The 18,987-nt window shown below is 43.7% G+C and overlaps 1 protein-coding gene across 16 annotated transcripts in view; it reads left to right on the plus strand.

Moving 5' to 3' along the window:
• Cadps (calcium dependent secretion activator) overlaps positions 1-18,987 on the plus strand; it is a 454,141-nt gene that overhangs the window by 240,141 nt on the left and 195,013 nt on the right. Inside the window, exon 7 of one of the 16 annotated variants that reach the window (XM_063274056.1) lies at positions 1,018-17,026. The exons of the other annotated variants lie outside the window; for them this stretch is intronic. Coding sequence (XP_063130126.1) covers positions 1,018-1,030 — 13 coding nt within the window. The 3' untranslated portion in view covers positions 1,031-17,026. Of the gene's footprint in view, positions 1-1,017; positions 17,027-18,987 lie in introns of those variants that run through there. 16 annotated transcript variants of the gene reach the window in all.

The following is an 18,987-nucleotide window of genomic DNA, read 5'->3' on the forward strand; positions in this document are numbered from 1 at the left end:
CCCCTATTTATTTATTTTATCACAAATCATTTATTTTATAACAAATCATGATCACCCGATCGCGTGCAATGAGGAAACCTCAGCGATGTGGAAGGGCTGATCAAAGGATCATTGAGTCTCTCTCATCCCAGTGCAATGGATCCACAGATCCATGGGGTGCAAGAGCAGAGAACTCAGATACTGAGAGAGAGTCTCTCTCATCCCAGTGCAATGGATCCACATATCCATGGGGTGCAAGAGCAGAGAACTCAGATACCGACTAATTCCTGAGCATAGATAACCAAATTCCATGGGAGGCCCCTTGTACAATGGCCACAAGTGCTTGAGTGATAACGGCCTTGTCACATTTCTGTTGAGATCTGAGTTTGCAAACCAACCATAGCATGAACACTAATCCACAGCATAGGGCTGCACCAAACAGAGCCACTCCCGATAAGTAGTGGGCACCTCATCTGGTTCACCTCAGCTGTTACCACCAAGGGCCGTAGTCAAGCCGCTCCTATAATAGAATTTAGAATTCCCAATTGTTAGTAACTACTCCAGAAAGTTTACCCACTGTGCTTGTCTAACAATAGATTGGGGGAGGATAACTCCAGACACTGCAGACACAATGTCTGCAGCAGTAATGGCTGCTACAATAGCAGCGAAAGTGTCAAGGTCTTTTCCAGGACAGTTCAGGATCAGTCATTTTTCTCTGGAACAACCAGCAGACAATGGAACCATTTCTGAGATCTGTACAGCCAGGGCAGAGTTCCCCAGTTCACAGCAGCTTTACGCAGGTGGCATTCCTGTGAAGCTACAGTCTGTAAAATGACTAGTTAAGGCAGCAAGAGTCCCAGGGAATGAGGGGGGCAGCAACGGCTGGAGTCCAGTCTTCTCCAACAAGCAGCAGTGCACAGAGGGTCAGAGAGTGGGCCATAGTGGGACGGGACACATGCAGCGGTAACACTGACTGCAGCAACGCCAAAATCTCTGTGATGACAAAAGGTGAGGGGGAATCTTCTATCTTCCTCTCAGGGCAAAGGAATGACTCCAGGGACCCGAACCACGAGAGCTGAATCTTCATGTAACCAGGATCAGCAAGTCTCAGCAACCACTCAGGCAGCTGGCACACTCTTGTAGCATCCTGTAGAAAAAACACAAACATTCCCTCTTCCCCATATAATATATCTGGACAGGATCATGTCAATATGTGGATCTCTCTATTTCACCTAGGCAGAAGTATGCCTAGTTGTAGGGTGCCATAAACTTTGGCATCCAAATTTTAAAATTGAAATAAAAGGAGCATTATTTAGCATACAGGGATAACTCCCCCTATTTATTTATTAAGATATAGTAAGGGTATTATTTATTAAGGTAAGTCCTCGAGGATTAAATTGAGGACACTGAGCACTTGTATTTATAAATTGACTTGTATACCAAATTATTGTCTCCAGCATTATTGTTTTGGATATATAAAGAATGAGATTTTTTGACTAATTGTTCCTATGTAAGGCCTATAATCTGTCTGGTATCATTGTCCTCCCTTGCTAAAGAGCCCAGGCAATCCAGTTTGAGTTCTTAAATGTCCTATAAAGGAACAGTACTTAGTGCTCTTAACCACTAAGCCATTTCTCTAGCACCTCACAAACTTTATTTACCTAAACATAAGCATTAATTAGAAATGTCAAATCTTGTAAATATTGTCCAATTTCAGTCTTACTAGAAATCCCTGAGCTGGCAGGGTGAGGCTGGGAGTTGAAAATAAGCAAATGGAGTCTTCCTCTTTTCATGAGGGTGTGTTATCAACTCCATTACCATTTTTAAAGAGCTGGGTCTATGGTTTTGTTTAGTTGTCTGAGCCAGAGCACTGAAAGGACAGTGAGTTGTCAGACAATTTACACTGAAATCACTCATTTTTATTAAGTAGAAAACCTGTCTCTAATAAAGCATTAAGTAATTGAAATCAATTGTAAACCACAAGCCACACATTGGCTATCAGTATGTCAATTGAAAGCTTGATTTTTTAACATTTTAAAAACAGTGGCTATAGCACGTAATTTAATAATCTGTGTTGAAGCAATAGAAACTCAAGAGAATAAACAAGTGATCTAATCATATATGTAGCCTTTTCATTAGATGAACCACCTATAAATACAGTAAGTGCATTTCCTATGGGTTGTATGCACAAATATACAGGAAGTACAAAAGCATGTAAAGAGTAAAATTATCAATTTTGCCTGAAAATTTTGTATATGTAATAGGCCAAATATCAGTATTTTGTAATAACCAATAAACTGTTGTTTGGAATAAGATATGTTTCACCAGGTTTCTTTTTTAAAATACTTCCATGACTCTAGTCTACAATTCTGTATTAACACAGCTGAAGCTTTATCTCCAATGTGCATAACAAAGACCTAAGTCCTCTGGTAGAGTGAGGTACTTAGCCAATTAACATATCCTTAGAAGCTTAAAATTAGTTTCAAATATTCTTTTCTGGAGTAGTGTAACAGCTACTCCCCAAATATTAAAGCTCATTTTGAGAGCAAAGGTTAGTAGTAAAAATTTCCATATACACTGAAAGATTTAAGTTCTAACTTCTTACATTGAAGAAGCAACAAAAATTACCTAATACAAGGCTGTTAGCAATCCTCTAAATCTATCTTCAAATGGCAGTTGGAGTAAGTAAACTGGCTGTAATGTTCTCACAAGTTCCAAAACCTCATCAATCCTTCGTAAATCTTGTAACAGTCTCTACCTGTTTGATTTTTTCTTAATTAAAAATAAGTTTGAGTTAGTCAATGTAACACTGGCAATCCTAAATCACAATCCTTAAATTCTCTTTGTAACAACAGAGCACAACCACAAGGTCACCTGAGTTCTGAGTAGTGACTAGGCAGCTGTCCTTGGGGCAGTGGAATTAGCATCAAAATACAGATAGCTTCAGGGCAAACGACAACTTTGGAAAGCAAAACTCGATAGGCAGCTGTTCTTGGGGCAGTGAAATTAGCATCAAAATACAGATAGCTTCAGGGCAAACCACAACTTTGGAAAGCAAAACTCAACCTCCAACAATCTAGTACAAAGTTTGACTGCCAATTTCTATATATGAACACACGATGGCGTAGTCTCTAGTACCTCAACAAAGAGACATTGTCCTAAATTCTTTTAGAAGCCTGGTTTCTAGAATAAGAATTCCATAAAAATATTATCTCAATTTAGATCTGTTTCCCTGGGTTGGCTCATGCCACATGTTGTCTAGAATGACTCGATCCAAATTACCAGCTTTATGTCAACTTTCTGTTACCAATATTATACCTTTTTAACCATATCCAATAACTTAAAAGCCAACAATCTATGACCAAGGCAAGTAGAGCATATTTACACATTTAAAACCAATCAGAAACAAAATTGAAGTGGCTACACATATCTTTAATATTTAGACCAAACACCATTTTTACCTTTTTAGCTATGATTTTAAGAGAAGCACCTTGTCACCTGTTGAGTCAAATAATAAGTCAGGGATTTCTCTAAGAGAAACAGCTCTCAGCTCTTGTACCAAAGAAGCTGAGAAGCTGCTGGCGGCTTTAAGATCAGCTCGTGCAGACGCTTAGCCTCCGGGCAGCTTCTCCAGCTAACCTAGACTCCTGGCTGTAGGTGCAGGGCTCTAAAGGCCTGATTGAAACTGTTTTTTATTCATTTGTTCCCTTCTTGAAGCGAGTTAAAACCAAGTCAAGGTGTGAACGACCAGCAGATAAAGTTTTTACCATTTTTTCTTTTGAACATGAAACATAAAACATTTAAGCAGCAAGAAACAAAAACCACAGACATAAACTGACAGACATGGGGATAGCTTAGTGCACCAAGGACAGACAATAGACAAAGAGGGAAAAAACCAGATGGTGTTCACGGTGACTATCCACTCGAGTGGAGTCGATATGGACGATGGATTGTCTCAATTCCTGGACTAATCCATCAACGTGTTGAAATCCAATTCCTGTAAGATACTGAGATATATTACGAGATATCTGAGCAGCACAACTGACATTCACAAATGGTATGGAAGTGAAACACAGTCCTGAGTATTTCCACTCACAACCCAATTACATTAACTCCATCAAGCTGTGCATGGGCATTGAGATGTCCTTTTGTTTTATTCTCCTGAATAAATTTTCAGGCGATCTGCCTCTATCAAGTCTAATCAGTATGACTCTGCAAAGCTTATAGAGCCTGATCACACCTTTTACCAGCACAAAGACAAAATTTTTCTCCCAAAATACTGTGTTCCTTTTATCTCCTTTTCTTTTCGTTTTTTCTTTAGAGACCTTTTCTCCCTCCGACATACTTTCTTGTTGCTCTGTAAGGACCCTCTGACCTGTCCTAACGGCTGTAACGGCTTCCCACACAAAGAAAAAAATAAACAAAATTACCAGCCTTGTCCACAAAGGATCCATAAGTTTCGGTTTCTTCACAGTGGCTCTCCACCTAGGCCCATATCTTTCTTCTTCATAGCGAGCTGCCTCATCTTCTAAATCCTCTTCCTCAGAGGAGCCAAACTCGTCTGTTTCTGAACTATCAAGCCCCAAGACCTCTAACTCCTTTACCGGATAAAGGCTTTTTTTTCGGGGTTTTCTCCTCCTTTCCCTGTTTATTTAATTTAATCTTAGCAGGGGGCCCCCTTTTTTATTCAGGGTCCCTCACTCAGTAGCCGAGGTGGCCACTGTCCCCGGGGTGTCCTTTCCCCATACTATCACCTCTGAATGTGGTAAGACCGCAGAGGGGCCTGGTGCTTGAGATCGATCAGTATCATTTTTTTTCGTTGCAACCTTTCACTACACTCCGTTTCTGACATGCTTTCCTGAATTTCGTCCAGGGCCTCTTGGCCTGCCGCTATTATAGGACGAAAAATGTCTTCACCTAAACAATGCTTGCCCATCTGCCAAATTCCTAACGTTCCCGGCCTCAGACTACCATGTAATAGAGGCCTCAACAGCACCCTCAGCAGAAGGAGAAAGATATGATAGGTCAAGACCAAACAATTCGGAAATTATCATGTCTCTCGGAGCTTACCTCAATTCCTACAGCTTCTGGACCCTTTCCGTGAATGGAGGCCCCCCTTGGCGCCGGCGATGATGAGGCGTTTGTCCCGGGTACTCGGCACCAAATGTCCCACGCGCGACCTCTCGCCGGCAAGAAAACACGCGGGGACATAAGAGTCCTTGCTGTATCAAAAACTTTTATTGAAATCTTAAGGAGAGCCCCGCGCGCCCGCATGGCACGGCTTATATACACCCTAGCGCAGCACATCCACACCTGATTTGTCGCTTACCCATGATCTCATTAGGCATGCCCCGGAGTGGGCAAAGACCTGGCACAAAGACACTCTTGCACATGCGCACACAGTTAACTTCCTGAAAGGAAGTCGGCTGGCGCGGCGGAGGCCAGTGCCATCTTGTAATGGCGGAAGCTATCCTGGCCTTCCACGTGGGGCACAGTGGAAGCCAGCGCCATCTTGTGGTGGCGAATGTTAAAGCGGCCCTCTACAGAATGTTCCATGACTTACTTTCTTGGAAGGTCTTCATAGGACAGCTCATACACTGAGGTATGCATAGGCAATAACCATGGGAGTGGAATTCATGACAAAAGATAGGAAACTTTTCTTCCACAGTAGGCTTCGCCTTCAGGTATGGGAACAAAATAGCAGATGCAAGGACTCTTTCCTGATGGGAAGACCAGAGAGAGAATTGCAGTTGTGTGTACACGAGCATTTTATAACAGCCTTGGGAACATCAGGTGATCACTATCAAAGTCCTTAACAAGCTACAGAGTTTGGGGGGATTCTGGTTTTGGTTTTTTGTGACACAAGGCCTTGTATGGACCAGACTGGTCTGGAACTTGCTGTATAGCCCAGGATGACCTTGTTGACCCCCTGTGTCACCTCCCCAGTACTGAGATTCCAAGAATGTGCCACCATATCACATTTGTACAGTATGAGGATCAAACCACGGGCTTTGTGCATGCTAGGCAAGTACTTTACCAACTGAACGACCTCGCCATTTCAGAGAAGGTTCTCCCATGTATAAACCATGACTCCCTGAACTCAGACGGCAAGGAACACTCTTTGGAGATGTGAACATTCATGGAACAGGGAAACCCGTACATTCTTCCTAAACCTAAAACAGTAAGCATTTCATTCTGAGGAAAACTGCAGAATTTTCTGTGTGGGGAAAAGGATGAATATAGCAGGAGGGTGTGCTTGGAAATGGCCCTGTACTGAGCTAGGAAGTCCTTGCAACTTGAGAGTAGGTGGGAAGGGCATTCCCACATCAGCTACCTCCTGCCTCTGTAGTACAGGTCTGTGCAGGAAACATGAGTTCCAAAAAGGTGCAAGAGGAGGAGAGAAGAAAAAAATCATCTCTATAAATATCTTCTGTGTCTAGGAGGGGAAAAACAGAACCTTGGGAATGAAACTTGGAGAAGAAATTTCATCGGATATGTTTAGAAGAGGCCACATGCTACCTAGGGACAGCAAGCCCCTTCATGGCAGGATTATGACCCGGCCCCATTGGCTTCCTGTTTCTGTAGCACTATGACCCAGCTCCTGTGGTTACCTCTTTTCTAGACTGAAAACCAGACTGTCTTGTCCTTTGTCAGGTTCTTATTCCTGACTTCGACAGGTATGGTCAGGATGGCAAACTCACATCTCACATTCTGATGACTGGAGACCAGGCCCATACCAGTGCATCAGAGGACAGGGGCAGGGTACAGAGAAGGGATTTCCCTGCTCCGTGGGCTGCATAACCTCTACACACAGCCGTCACCAACAGGCAGTGGAACTAGTTCATTTTCTTCTCACTATAATCAATAACACAAAGAAGGAAAGGTTTAGTCATGGTTCAAGGGCACGACTCATCACTGTGGAAAAGTCATGGCAGCCAGAGCCTCAGGCAGCTAGTCACATTCAGTCAGGAGGCACAGAAAGATGAACATTGCTTCCACACTCCCTCCCCACTTCCCTCCTGTACAGTCTGGCACTCCAGCCCATAGGAAGGTGCTACCACACAGAAGGGAGCAGTCTCTGCCTCAGTTCACCTAATCTTGAAAACCCCTCATAGATTTTTGCAGAGATGTGTTTCCACTGTGACCCTGAATCCTACTGAGTGAAGAGGAACAACAGAGTTACCACGATCCTCATTTCCTTGGGGTGGGTGAAGGGATCATGACTATGGTGTCAGGACCATGGCTATCTTGCCCTGGCAAACGGAAAAGAAATAAGAGCATATTGAGAAAAGACAAATCTGTGCATTGGTATCCAAAGGTCTCAGCAAAGCAGCAACCAGGAACATTTGAAAAGAGGAGGGCAGCTGAGTCTCTAAAACACACTCGACCAGAGGTTGGAGATGCTTTGTGAGGGGTTTTTAAAGAAATCTTACCAGGCCTGTCTTAAACAGTTCTATGGAAAGCTGTGTTAGCAAAAGTCATTACTATCCCCATCCTAAGACAGATGGGTGCTCTGATGCAATCCTCCAACATCTGCAGCTGGATGAGTGTGTAAGGACAGAGGGGGAAGTCTGGGAGCAAGGCTGCAGAGATGCAGGGCCAGCCATGCTATCCTAGCAGCTCAGCAGAGAGCAGCAGCTCCTAGTTCTGTCCGGAGCTCTGTGGATGAAGTTGGAAGAGGTGACCAGGGTTTCTCAGGCTCTCCAGGACTCAGATTTGGAGGGGCAGTTAATTCTTGATTGCAAGGAGGTTGCCGTCACCCTCAAAGTCTAACAAGTTCTAAAATGCTCTTGAAGACGAGAAAGGAAAGCTGAGTCCAGAACACAGGCTAAGTGGATGCTAATAACGTGTGTACCCCAGTGGTGACCACCTGGAAGTGCCAACAGACACACTAAATGTCTGCAGAGAGAGAAGGACAATCCTCCTCCTTGGAAAACCATCGATGTAGCCATTAATTCATTTTATCCGCTATCTCAAGGCATTTGTATGTTTCCATTCACTGGATGAAACAGGTGCTCAGAAAATGGCGAAGTTAGGGTCTGTGTTCCTCGTTCTTACCCCTCTGTCATCAGATCTGGATGCCTGAGGGACGACTCAGAAAACCATCACTTTAATACTGATGCCTTTTTACTCTTCAAAAATTGTGACGGCAACAACATTTGGGGGGGGGGCGGGATGTGTGACGTGCATACGTGTGTTCATGTGTGCAAGGGTGCATCCGTTCAGTGTTGGCTCAGTGGTTAACAGTTCTGGATATTTTTCCGGACAACACAGGTCCCAATTCCAGGCACTCTCCTGACAGCTCACAACATCCCAGGGCATCCAATGTCCTTTTTTGGCCACCATGGTGCACCTACATACAGTCATGCAAATTACACATAAACATAAAATAAAAAATGAAATCTTAAAAAAAATTATAAAAAGTTGGCAAGTGAGGTACAGCTAGGAGCAAGGGGCCTAGCAAGGCACAACCAATCAAGCTCAGATGATCCTCGACTTCTATTATCTTAAGGGGCCGAATGAATACAAATTCATTCTGGTCAAGGTCGTTTCCTGAGGGCATCTAAGAGTAAAAGATGATTAAAGGGCTTCAATCCAGAAAGTGGGGTATTGGGTCTCAGTATTCATTAACCATGAAGGAGTTACCAGCCACCAATAAAGAAAAAGCAAGTTCCTTCTCAGAGCCTCGTGCTCTGCTCAGGTGCTGGAGAATAAGGCCTGGGGTGGCCCCGTTTGCACCTAGTGTCTGTCTCTGTGGGTTCAGAGTCATTAACCAGGGACAGAGCCCTGTCACATAGACGCATTCTCAGAAGCAACTTCACGGTGCCCTCAAGTGTGGGGCTCTCCTCCAAAGAAGGACGTGCGCTTTTTATATATTGTTCTGCTCTAAATAAACAAATCAAGAACCCCATGGATTTTATTAAGTACCCCTGTATTAGTCAGTTAACTCACTGGATTCAAATAGTAGCTAAGAATGCAGAACGCTCGCTGTGTCCTTAAAGATTTCTAAAGGGCTGAATTTTTTTTCTTAGCTAAAATGTCGCTGCAGTAAATGGAAATATACTTGGGCATGTGGAATTCAAATGCACCATAGCCGAATTGTAGCACTCTCTGGAAGTTGACCAATGACAAAGCGAGGGAAGCATTTACAGCCTAAGCCTGCCATCTAGTGGCTACATCCTGTCATAACTCCCTGGTTTCCAATTTTTGCTTTGTTTTTTCTTTTACATACGTCTCACGCTCCCTTACAAAGATGAAATTATTCACAGGTCCTAGCACGTTTGTATCCTTGGTTATGGTTTAAGTAGTGAAAAATCATATAAGAAGGAATCAGAATCCATTAAAAATATACAAGCGACTGATCCTTTGGAAGATACGTCAATGCATTTTAAAACTTGATCAACACCCATTGTCTACTTTTAAAATCCTAGCTAAAGCTGGAGGGCATGTAAGTATCATGTTGTGGAAAATAATCCTACCTGCCTATGCATATGGACTTAAGGGAGCTGAGGGGAAGGGAGTCTAGTAATGGTGTTCAGTTCTTCTAGCTGGCCGCAATATTCCTGCTCCTGAACGTTCCACATTAAAAGAATACAACCAATCTTTGTGGTTGAACGTGAAGGGTGTTCAAAAAGTCAGTCGTTTTATTTTGTCTTTCTTTCATGTCCCAAGTCGTCTGAGATAACGGGGAGGGCCTCCTGGACAAGCCACATTCCCTGGACCTACAGACCACGTGACAGGCCAAGGCAGCACCAGGGAAGCAATTATAGGCAAGTGGGAAGTAACCACATCACACAGATGGCTGGCAGAGTGAGATGAATAAGGGCTGGAATTTTCCAGAAAGACACAGTGTGTGGGGGAGTCGGACTTACGTAAAAGTGGAGAGCTATTACCAACGAGGAGAATTTGACATCCAGAGACCATGAGGCCACCACTTAAACCAAAAGGGAGAGTTTGGGGGAGCACTTCATGCTTTGAGATTAGTGTTCTGGTAGGACTCTGTGACATCGGCAACTCTGTTTCCTGTGGGCAGTCGTTTGTCCCAACAACCTCCTGGTACCCCTCTCTCCTTACCCCATCCCTCCACTTAGATAACAGGCAGGTCCCAGAACAGATCACTGAGAGTTCACTTCTAAGAAGCGTCTCTGGCTTTCCTGCCTCTGTGGATTTGACTAGAACTTTCATCCATCCACACTGCCTAAGGAAATCTGTCATTGCGTGGACAGAGATCCAGTGACTGGGGTGAAGCTGCTAGGCCAAGAAGGGGGTCTGTTCATTCATCTCGTCCATAGTCAGCATTTTCACATTCAGTGACATAGCAGAGGAGGGACAGGCTTACTCAGCATTTCAGAAATAGACCTGAGAATAGGAATGTAGCTGCCTCATTCTCAGCCGACTGCTCCCTCCAGTCCACCGCCTGCATCCTGAGGGAGTAAAGGGAGGCGAGTTTCTCTCCTGTTCTAGAACTGCTGCAGTGGGTAAGGGCTTCTGGCCAAGCCCACAGCTGAGAGATCAATCCAGAAGCAGATGATGGCAGCCAGCTCTAACTGGAGCTCCAGATTTGTGTATTTCGGAGCAAGGTGCATTCACTTAGTGCAAGCTCAACTCTCAGTAGGTAAGTAGAGGTACATTAACACGGGCTTGGACTTCAATCCCACTGAGGTCTACATTAACACGGGCATGGACTACAACCCCATGGAGGAGAGCTACATTAACACCGGCTTGGACTTAAACCCCACAGAGGCCTTTGTCTAACTTCTTTGAACCTTACTCTACAGTCCTATAATGCGGGAATAGTATCAATGTCTGCTCTGTAAGTTTGTCGGAACGGTTAAACAGCACAGTATTTACAATGGCTCCTACCATGCTGACTACTGACTGAACAAGTTCAACAATATTACAATCATCGTCTTAGTTGCTGTGTAGGTGAATGGCCTTAACCAAGCTACTTACCCCGCAAGTCTCAATGTGTCCACAACAGCAGTGAAAGCCCCTTCCCAAGCCAGTTTAATAAGGCTGAATTAAAGCACTAACACATGAACCTCCATTCGTGTTCCTAAGCAGCCTCTAAATGACAGTAGCCGTTCATGCCTGTTTGACATCTTGTCCTTCCAAAAGGAGGGTCTGGATTTGTCTGGCTGAGTGGTTTTCTTTCCAGTGGGGTTAAATAAAGCAAAATAATAGAAACATATCTCAGTTCCCTCAAGAGGTAAAGGAGATCACCAGCCCCAATAAATAATAAATGCTCTTTTTACAAAGGACACAAATGCAGGGTTCCAACTGGGCAGCATAGGCTTCCTGCTGCCGGACACAGGAAACAAACAAAGCCAACAGAATACTCCGTATTCACCACCTCAAACCAGAAGGTGCACCCTTTAGCAGTCTCTCGGTACAGTGGCGTGCTCATGGGTTCTGCAAAGCCCCTCAAAGAGACAGGAGCAGAGAGCAGGACATGAAACACAGATATTACGTGGGGAAGTGTCAACTATGAACAGGAAAGGAGGTGCACATCAAAAGTACTTTTATGGCTCTTATAAAGTGCACAGTTAGACCTAAGGGATGCTAGAACCAAAGATCACATAGGAACAACAGACCTAGCTAACTCTGCTGTGTGCATCTGCATTCTGTTGCTGTAAAAAAAAAAGTCTCTGATTTCAGGTGATTACGAAAGAGGTGCACATTCCTCAGCTGAAAATTCTTTGTTTAGCTCTGTACCCCATTTTTAATAGGGTGATTTGGCTCTCTAGAGTCTAACTTCATGAGGTCTTTGTGTATATTGGATATTAGCCCTCTATCAGATGTTGGATTGGTAAAGATCTTTTCCAATCTGTTGGTTGCTATTTTGTTCTAAAGACAGTGTCCTTTGCCTTACAGAAGCCTTGCACTTTTATGAGGTCCCATTTGTCAATTCTTAATCTTAGAGCATCAGCCATTGGTGTTTTGTTCAGGAAGTTTTCTCCATTGCCCGTGTGTTTGAGGCTCTTGCCCACCTTTTCTTCTATCAGTTTGAGTGTATCTGGTTTTATATGGAGGTCCTTGATCCACTTGGACTTAAGCTTTGTGCAAGGTGATAAGAATGGGTCAATTTGCATTCTTCTACATGCTGACCTCCAGTTGAACTAGCACCATTTGTTGAACATGCTATCTTTTTTCTATTGGATGGTTTTAGCTTCTTTGTCAAAGATCAAGTGACCAAAGGTGTGTGGGTTCATTTCTAGGTCTTCAACTCTATTCCACTGATAAGTACCTAAAGAAATGTTCAACATCCTTAATCACCAGAGAGATGTAAGTCAAAACAACCCTGAAATTCTACCTCACACCAATCAGAATGACTAAGATCAAAACTTAGGTGACAACAGATGCTGGCAAGGATGTGGAAAAAGAGGAACATTCCTACATTGTTGGTGGGATTGAAAGTTGGTACAACCACTCAGGAAATCAGTCTGGAGGTTCCTCAGAAAATTGGACCTGAGGATCCAGCTATACCACTCCTGGGCATATACCCAAATGATGCTCCAACATACAGCAAAAGTACATGCTCCACTATGTTCATAGCAACCTTATTTATAATAGCCAGAAGCAGGAAAGAACTCAGATGCCCTTCAACAGAGGAATGGATACAGAAAATGTGGTACATCTACACAATGGAGTACTACTCAGTTATCAAAAACAATGACATCATGAAATTCATAGGCAAATGGATGGAACTAGAAAATATCACCCTGAGTGAGGTAACCCAATCACAGAAAAACACACGTGGTATCCACTCACTGAGAAGTGGATATTAGCCCAAAAGCTCGAATCACCCAAGATACAATCCACAGACCACATGAGGCTCAAGAAGAAGGAAGACCAAAGTGCAGATGCATCAGTCCTTCTTAAAAGGGGGAACAAAACAACAATGCCAAGCAACCAGAGCTTCCAGGGACTAAGCCACTACCTAAAGACTATACATGGACTGACCCTGGACTCTGACCTCATAGGTAGCAATGAATATCCTAGTAAGAGCACCAGTGGAAGGGGAAGCCCTGGGTCCTGCTAAGACTGAACCCCCAGTAAACTAGATTGTTGGGGGGAGGGCAGCAATGGGGGGAGGATGGGGAGGGGAACACCCATAAGGAAGGGGAGGGGGGAGGGACATGTTTGCCCGGAAACCGGGAAAGGGAATAACACTCGAAAAGTATATAAGAAATACTCAAGTTAATAAAAAAAAGGGGGGGGAACAAAAATATTCATAGGAGGGGATATGGAGACAAAGTTTGGAGCAGAGACTCTGACCATTCAGAGTCTGTCCCACCTGGGGATCCAGCCCATACATATGCAACCACCAAAACTAGATAATATTTATGTAGCCAAGAAGTGCATGCTGACAGGAGCCTGATATAACTGTCTCCTGAGAGGCTCTGCCAGAGCATGACAATTACAAAGCAGAATGCTTGCAGCAAACCATTGAACTGAGAATGGGGTCCCCGTTGGAGGATTAGAGAAAGGATTGAAGGAGCTGAAGGGACTTGTAACCCCATAAGAACAATACATACCAACCAACCAGTGCTCCCAGGGACTAAACCACTACCCAAAGACTAAACATGGAACAGACCCATGGCTCCAGCTGCATATGTAGCAGAGGATGGCCTGGTTGGGCACCAATGGGAGGAGAAGCCTTTGGTCCTGCCAAGGCTAAAACACTACCCCTTCCCCAGTGTAGGGGAATATCTGGGTAGGGAGGGAGGAAGTGGGGATGGTTAAAGAAGAAGGAGAGGGTGTGGGATAGGGGGCTTATTGGTGGGAAACCGGGAAAGAGAATAACATTTGAAATATAAATTAAAAAATCCAATAAAAGAAAGAAAGAAAGAAAGAAAGAAAGAAAGAAAGAAAGAAAGAAAGAAAGAAAGGAAGGAAGGAAGGAAGGAAGAAAGAAAGAAAGAGAGAAAGAAAGAGGTGAAACCTGCAAGACTCTCAGCCCTAGAGGCAACAGAGCAGAGCACATCATGTGACCACATCTCCGGTCTCCTCCCCTCTTCTTAAAAAGCCACTAATAAGGCAGCTGTGGTGATAGAATTCTGTGGCAGAGCTGCAAGTGTGAGGCCGCCTGGCCTACACAGGAAGACCTATCTGGAACAAAAACACAAATAAAAAGCTAGCACTAATGTCACAACAGGAGCCCCACCTCATGATCTCATCAAATCCCAACTGTCTCCCAAAGCTCCACCTCCAAGTACGGTTAGGGTATATTTGGGGATTACAGTTCCAGCACAGGAATCTTGGGGAGAAGCATTCAAACCATGGCAGGTCCTCTCTTTGATGGTAGGCAGAGGAGTGGCAGGTATGAGGGAAAGCATTGATTTGGGACGTATCACAGGGAAGATACAGCATTTCTTTTTCCTAGCATTAACATGAATTTCATGAAATGCTAGGCTCCAGGGTGAGGTTTGCACCTTTGTACAATGTGCTTCCACAACACTCAGCGTCCTTTCATTTCTTCCCTCCCCAGTACCCCCTAATAGGCTGCTTCTCTTTCATACCCTTTTTTTTTAAACATTTTAGATTCTGTAAATGAGAGAAAACGTGCTATTTTCGTCTTCTGAGTCTGGTTTATTTTGCTTAACATTGTGATTTCCAATTGCACATATCTTCCAGCAAATGACACAATTTCAGTGTGTGTTCGTGTATGTGTGTGTGTGTATGTATGTGTATGTGTGTGCTCGTGCGTGTGTGTGTGTGCATGTGTGTGCATGTATGCATGTGCGTGTGGTGTGTGTGTATGTGTGTGTGTGTACAGGCATGTGTGTAAGCTCCTGTGATAGTCATTATTTCAGATCTGGGTCATTTCCCTTATGATGCTTTATGCCATCCATTTTTCTGAAAGTAAAACATTTTGTCCATCTTGAAGGCTGGCCCAAATGTCCTTGTGTCTGTGCGTTGCTTTTTTGTTTATTCACGTCTGGGAACATAGACAGGATCTATATCCTGGCTATTGCCACGATGAACATGGACATGTAGATAGTCATGAGGTGCGCTGACTTAGATCTGATCTGACAGACCCAGGAACTGCAGATAGATCACGTGGTAGCTCATGTTAGAGCTTTGAGGCCTCCATACTGATTTCCATATTGGCCTTCCTCCTCTGCCTTTCCACCCTCGGGAGACAGGTCTAACGCTGGACATTCTGGGGTGCTGATAGCACTCAGGTTCATCCAGAAGCATCTTCCTCTCTGGTCAGCTTATCGGCTGACACATTCTGAAGCATTGATGTTACCTGTGGCTTGAATTCCTTTAATAGGTTGTTTATGATAAATGCTATAGTGGGTGGAATTTTCCAGGAGCCTCTTCAGAAGCCAACTTCACCCTTTATTCGGCCCTGTCATTAAGAAATCAACCAAAAGGCAAGATTTAACTTACACCATTTATTCCTGCATGTAGAAATACAGACCTTACATAAACTCTAGAGTTGACAGAGTGGAGGGCCAGTAGACTTTTTGTAGAAGAGAAGGTTGAAAAGGCTTCAGTTTTGTAGATCAAATCTTGCTTGTCATAAGCACTGAGCTCTGCCCTTGCAGTGTGACAATACCTACAGAGGGATATAGGTGAACAGGCATGGAGACGCTACAGAAAACTTGTATTTAACAAAACTGCACAATAAAATGGATTTTTGCCCAAAATCCTTGGCTTGCTAGCTCTCAGCTTAAGCCATCCTTGGTTGTCAGCATTTCAGAAATATTAGAGCCGTGCGCATCAGTGTGGGACATCACCTGATGAAAGCAGGGCCCCTTCCTCTGTAAATTCTGAAGTAACTACATTAGTATGGTAATGTGTTGGGTACCAATAGATGAGGTGAGCAAATACTAGAGTAATAGAAACCACATTTTCCAAGTAGTTTTTTGCTCTATGACCAGCCTAAAGGAACCTGGGGAGACAATGCTTAATTAAGAATGTTTAAGAAATGTTCAGGGGTGGCGAGATGGCTTGGGGATAGAAGTGCAAGCCACACAAACCTGGTGACCTGAGATCAATACCTGTAACCCACTGTAGAAGGAGAGAACCAACTCACAAAGTTGTCCTCTGGTGGTCCACACTCACTGTGGCGCGTGTGAGCGCGCGCGCGCGCGCGTGCGCACACACACACACACACACACACACACACACACACACACGCTTTTTAAAAGAAAGCAATGTCCAGATAATTCAGTAATTCCAGCTGTGCTGTATGTGCACGTGACAGTGGCACTTTAAAGAAGAAGAGCGAGAATGAAGAAACAGACGAGCTCCGCCTAACTGAAGTCCTTTCTCTCACGGCTAGCTTATCTACAGTCCTGGCTTTACATGAAAGGTCCTCTCAGTCATGGCACTGGCCGCCGTTAGGGCCACAGGCACAGCTGGAGCAACATATACCACGTGTTCTCAACCTCTGAGTCTTGACCCCTTGAAATCAGATATCCTGCAAACCAGATATTTATATTATGATTCAAAATGACTGTTATGAAGTAGTGATGACAATATGTGGTTAGGGGAGGTGGAGTTCACCACAACATGAGGATCTGTATTAAAGGGTAGAAGTATTAGGAAGGTTAAAAAATCACTGGTGTACACCAATAATGTCATAAAAGGTTTCTATCTCTCCTCTCAGCTGTGTTCTCTGTGTTGATGCCCTGTCCTTTGGAACTAAGATGCTTACTGTTAGCACTTTATACATTTCCTTTGTAATACACCATGAATTCACTGTACTAGGTGAGAGGTTTCATCTACATTTTCAAAATGTATATCATATATTTTGCTCATATTAACACTTCCATCCATGAACCTCCCTTGTCTCTCTGACCCTGCATTGCTGCCAGTCTAATTTCTCTTCCTGGTGTGTGTGTGTGTGTGTGTGTGTGTGTGTGTGTGTGTGTGTTTATGTGTGTGTAATGTGTGTGTATGTGTAGTGTGTATGGGCAAGTGTGTGTGTGTTTATGTGTGTGTAATGTGTGTGTATGTGTAGTGTGTATGAGCAAGTGTGTGTGTGTGTGTGTGTGTGTGTGTGTGTGTGTGTGTACGTGTCTAATGGAAACCTAGATTGAGTCCATATGATGGTTATTGTGAATACTGATGTAGCAGTCATAGAGATTTGGATACCTCTGTGTTATGTGAGCTGCCATGTAGGTGCTGAGACTTGAACCTAGGTCCTCTAGGAAAGCAGACAATGCTCTTAACTGCAGAGCCATCTCTCCATCCTACTTCTGTGCTGACCATGCTGGTCTTTATGTGCAGGAGCAGTCGTTCTGATTTCAGTCTTTTAAAGAATCACACTAATTTCCATGCTGGCTATAGAAACAACATTCCTACCACTGGTGTATTAGGATTCCTTCCACCCTACCCCCACCCCATTCTTGGCCTCTTGGTTTGCCACTTCGATGTGACCATTCTGCTAGAGTGAGATGGAATCTCACTGTGATTTTTGGTTTGGGCTAAGAACGTTGAGGTTCTGTTTTTTCCCTCATGTATATATTGACCTTCTGTGTTCCCATAGTTCCTCTTCTTTCCTATTATAGAACTGATGGTGGTGCATGCTTAGTCCACTCTGAAGCTTCTGTAACAGCCTATATGTTCTTTGAGAGCAGTGACCATGTCTGTAATAACTCTAAGCACAGAAGGTACTCGATACATATTTACTGATTCAAAAACTGAATACAAAGCTTGAGATTCATCCTAAAAGCTAAGGGAGAGTCTTGAAGGATGCTCAGTGGCTTCCTGGAACTCTTCCCTTGCCCAGCTAGTGAAATCCCTTTCTGGACTCATTGTTTCCTTTGTATCACCCTTACCACCCACTGCAGTTGTCTCACAGTGATGGATTCCCACACTATGCACCACCGCATCCATCTTGCTCTCCTCTGAGCCACAGTGTCATTATCTCTACCATTCATTTATCAGCTCATTGGAGGCACCCTTGGGACATTTCTGGAACTGTATTAAACTGTTTAGGTACTCTGTGCAGTGGTTTAATTGTTTGGCTGATTACTCGGTTTCTCAAATGAACTAGGAGAGAAACTGTAAAGTAGACATAATGCACTGCCTCTCAACTTCATTGTGTGGCTTTCACATGATGTTTATTAAGGATGTAATAATGCATCTCTTCCTGGGGTTACCATGGTATCATAATATCATAAAATATGCAAGATCAATAAAGGATTGGATTCAGGAAAGTGTGGGATAAGACCTGAGTTCTGATTTAAGCTGCATGGAAAGCCCCATCTCAGAAACAAAAGAAAGATAAAATGCACAAGGAAAATGCCAGGAAACACCGTGGTTGAGTGGAGAAGCCAGCCTGGAGCACATCCTTGCCCCTCTTCTGACCTCCATGCTGAGCCTGGAGCAGCCCTGAGGTTATCCTGTTCCTGAGACCTCGCTCTAGCCTGGCCCCCAACCCAGTAAGTAGAAGCCATGGAGGACTGCTGCTTACTGTCTCGTTTTTTTCTGTAGGATTTTACTATTTTAGCGTTAAAGGAATATTTACATAAAACATACATTTTTCTTATAAAATGAGTCCAATTTTACCCCATTTTAATAAAATTTAAGCACCATAACAATATATACACCATGCGTTATGATAATCTATAATATGACACTGAGAAATGTTAATTAGTATGTGAAAAACAGTCAGACCTACAACACAAAGTTGTTCCATGGAGTCACAAAGGTGATGTGTGTGGTGCTGGATTCTGTCTATAGGACCTAGTTTTTGTTAACACGATGCACAAACGTAGACTCATATCTCAGTCACACTATAACATGATCCATCTCTATAAGACCTATCAAGCCCAGGCCCTTGGACATGACCTTCAAATGACACTATGATTCTCTATGGGAAATGGTAACTCCAAGTCCATCTTTCACAATGTCCCTCAACCCCATTGCCATAGAAGGGCTAAGTTATACATCAGTGAACCCTTGTCCCACTCATCAGATTTTTCTTGGAATTTTTCACTCATTTCCTCCCTGTCAGATAGAGCTCTGTTTTATGCCACCCTCTGT

The sequence above is a fragment of the Rattus norvegicus genome, chromosome 15 (genome assembly GCF_036323735.1).
Source record: "Rattus norvegicus strain BN/NHsdMcwi chromosome 15, GRCr8, whole genome shotgun sequence".
NCBI lineage: Eukaryota > Metazoa > Chordata > Mammalia > Rodentia > Muridae > Rattus > Rattus norvegicus.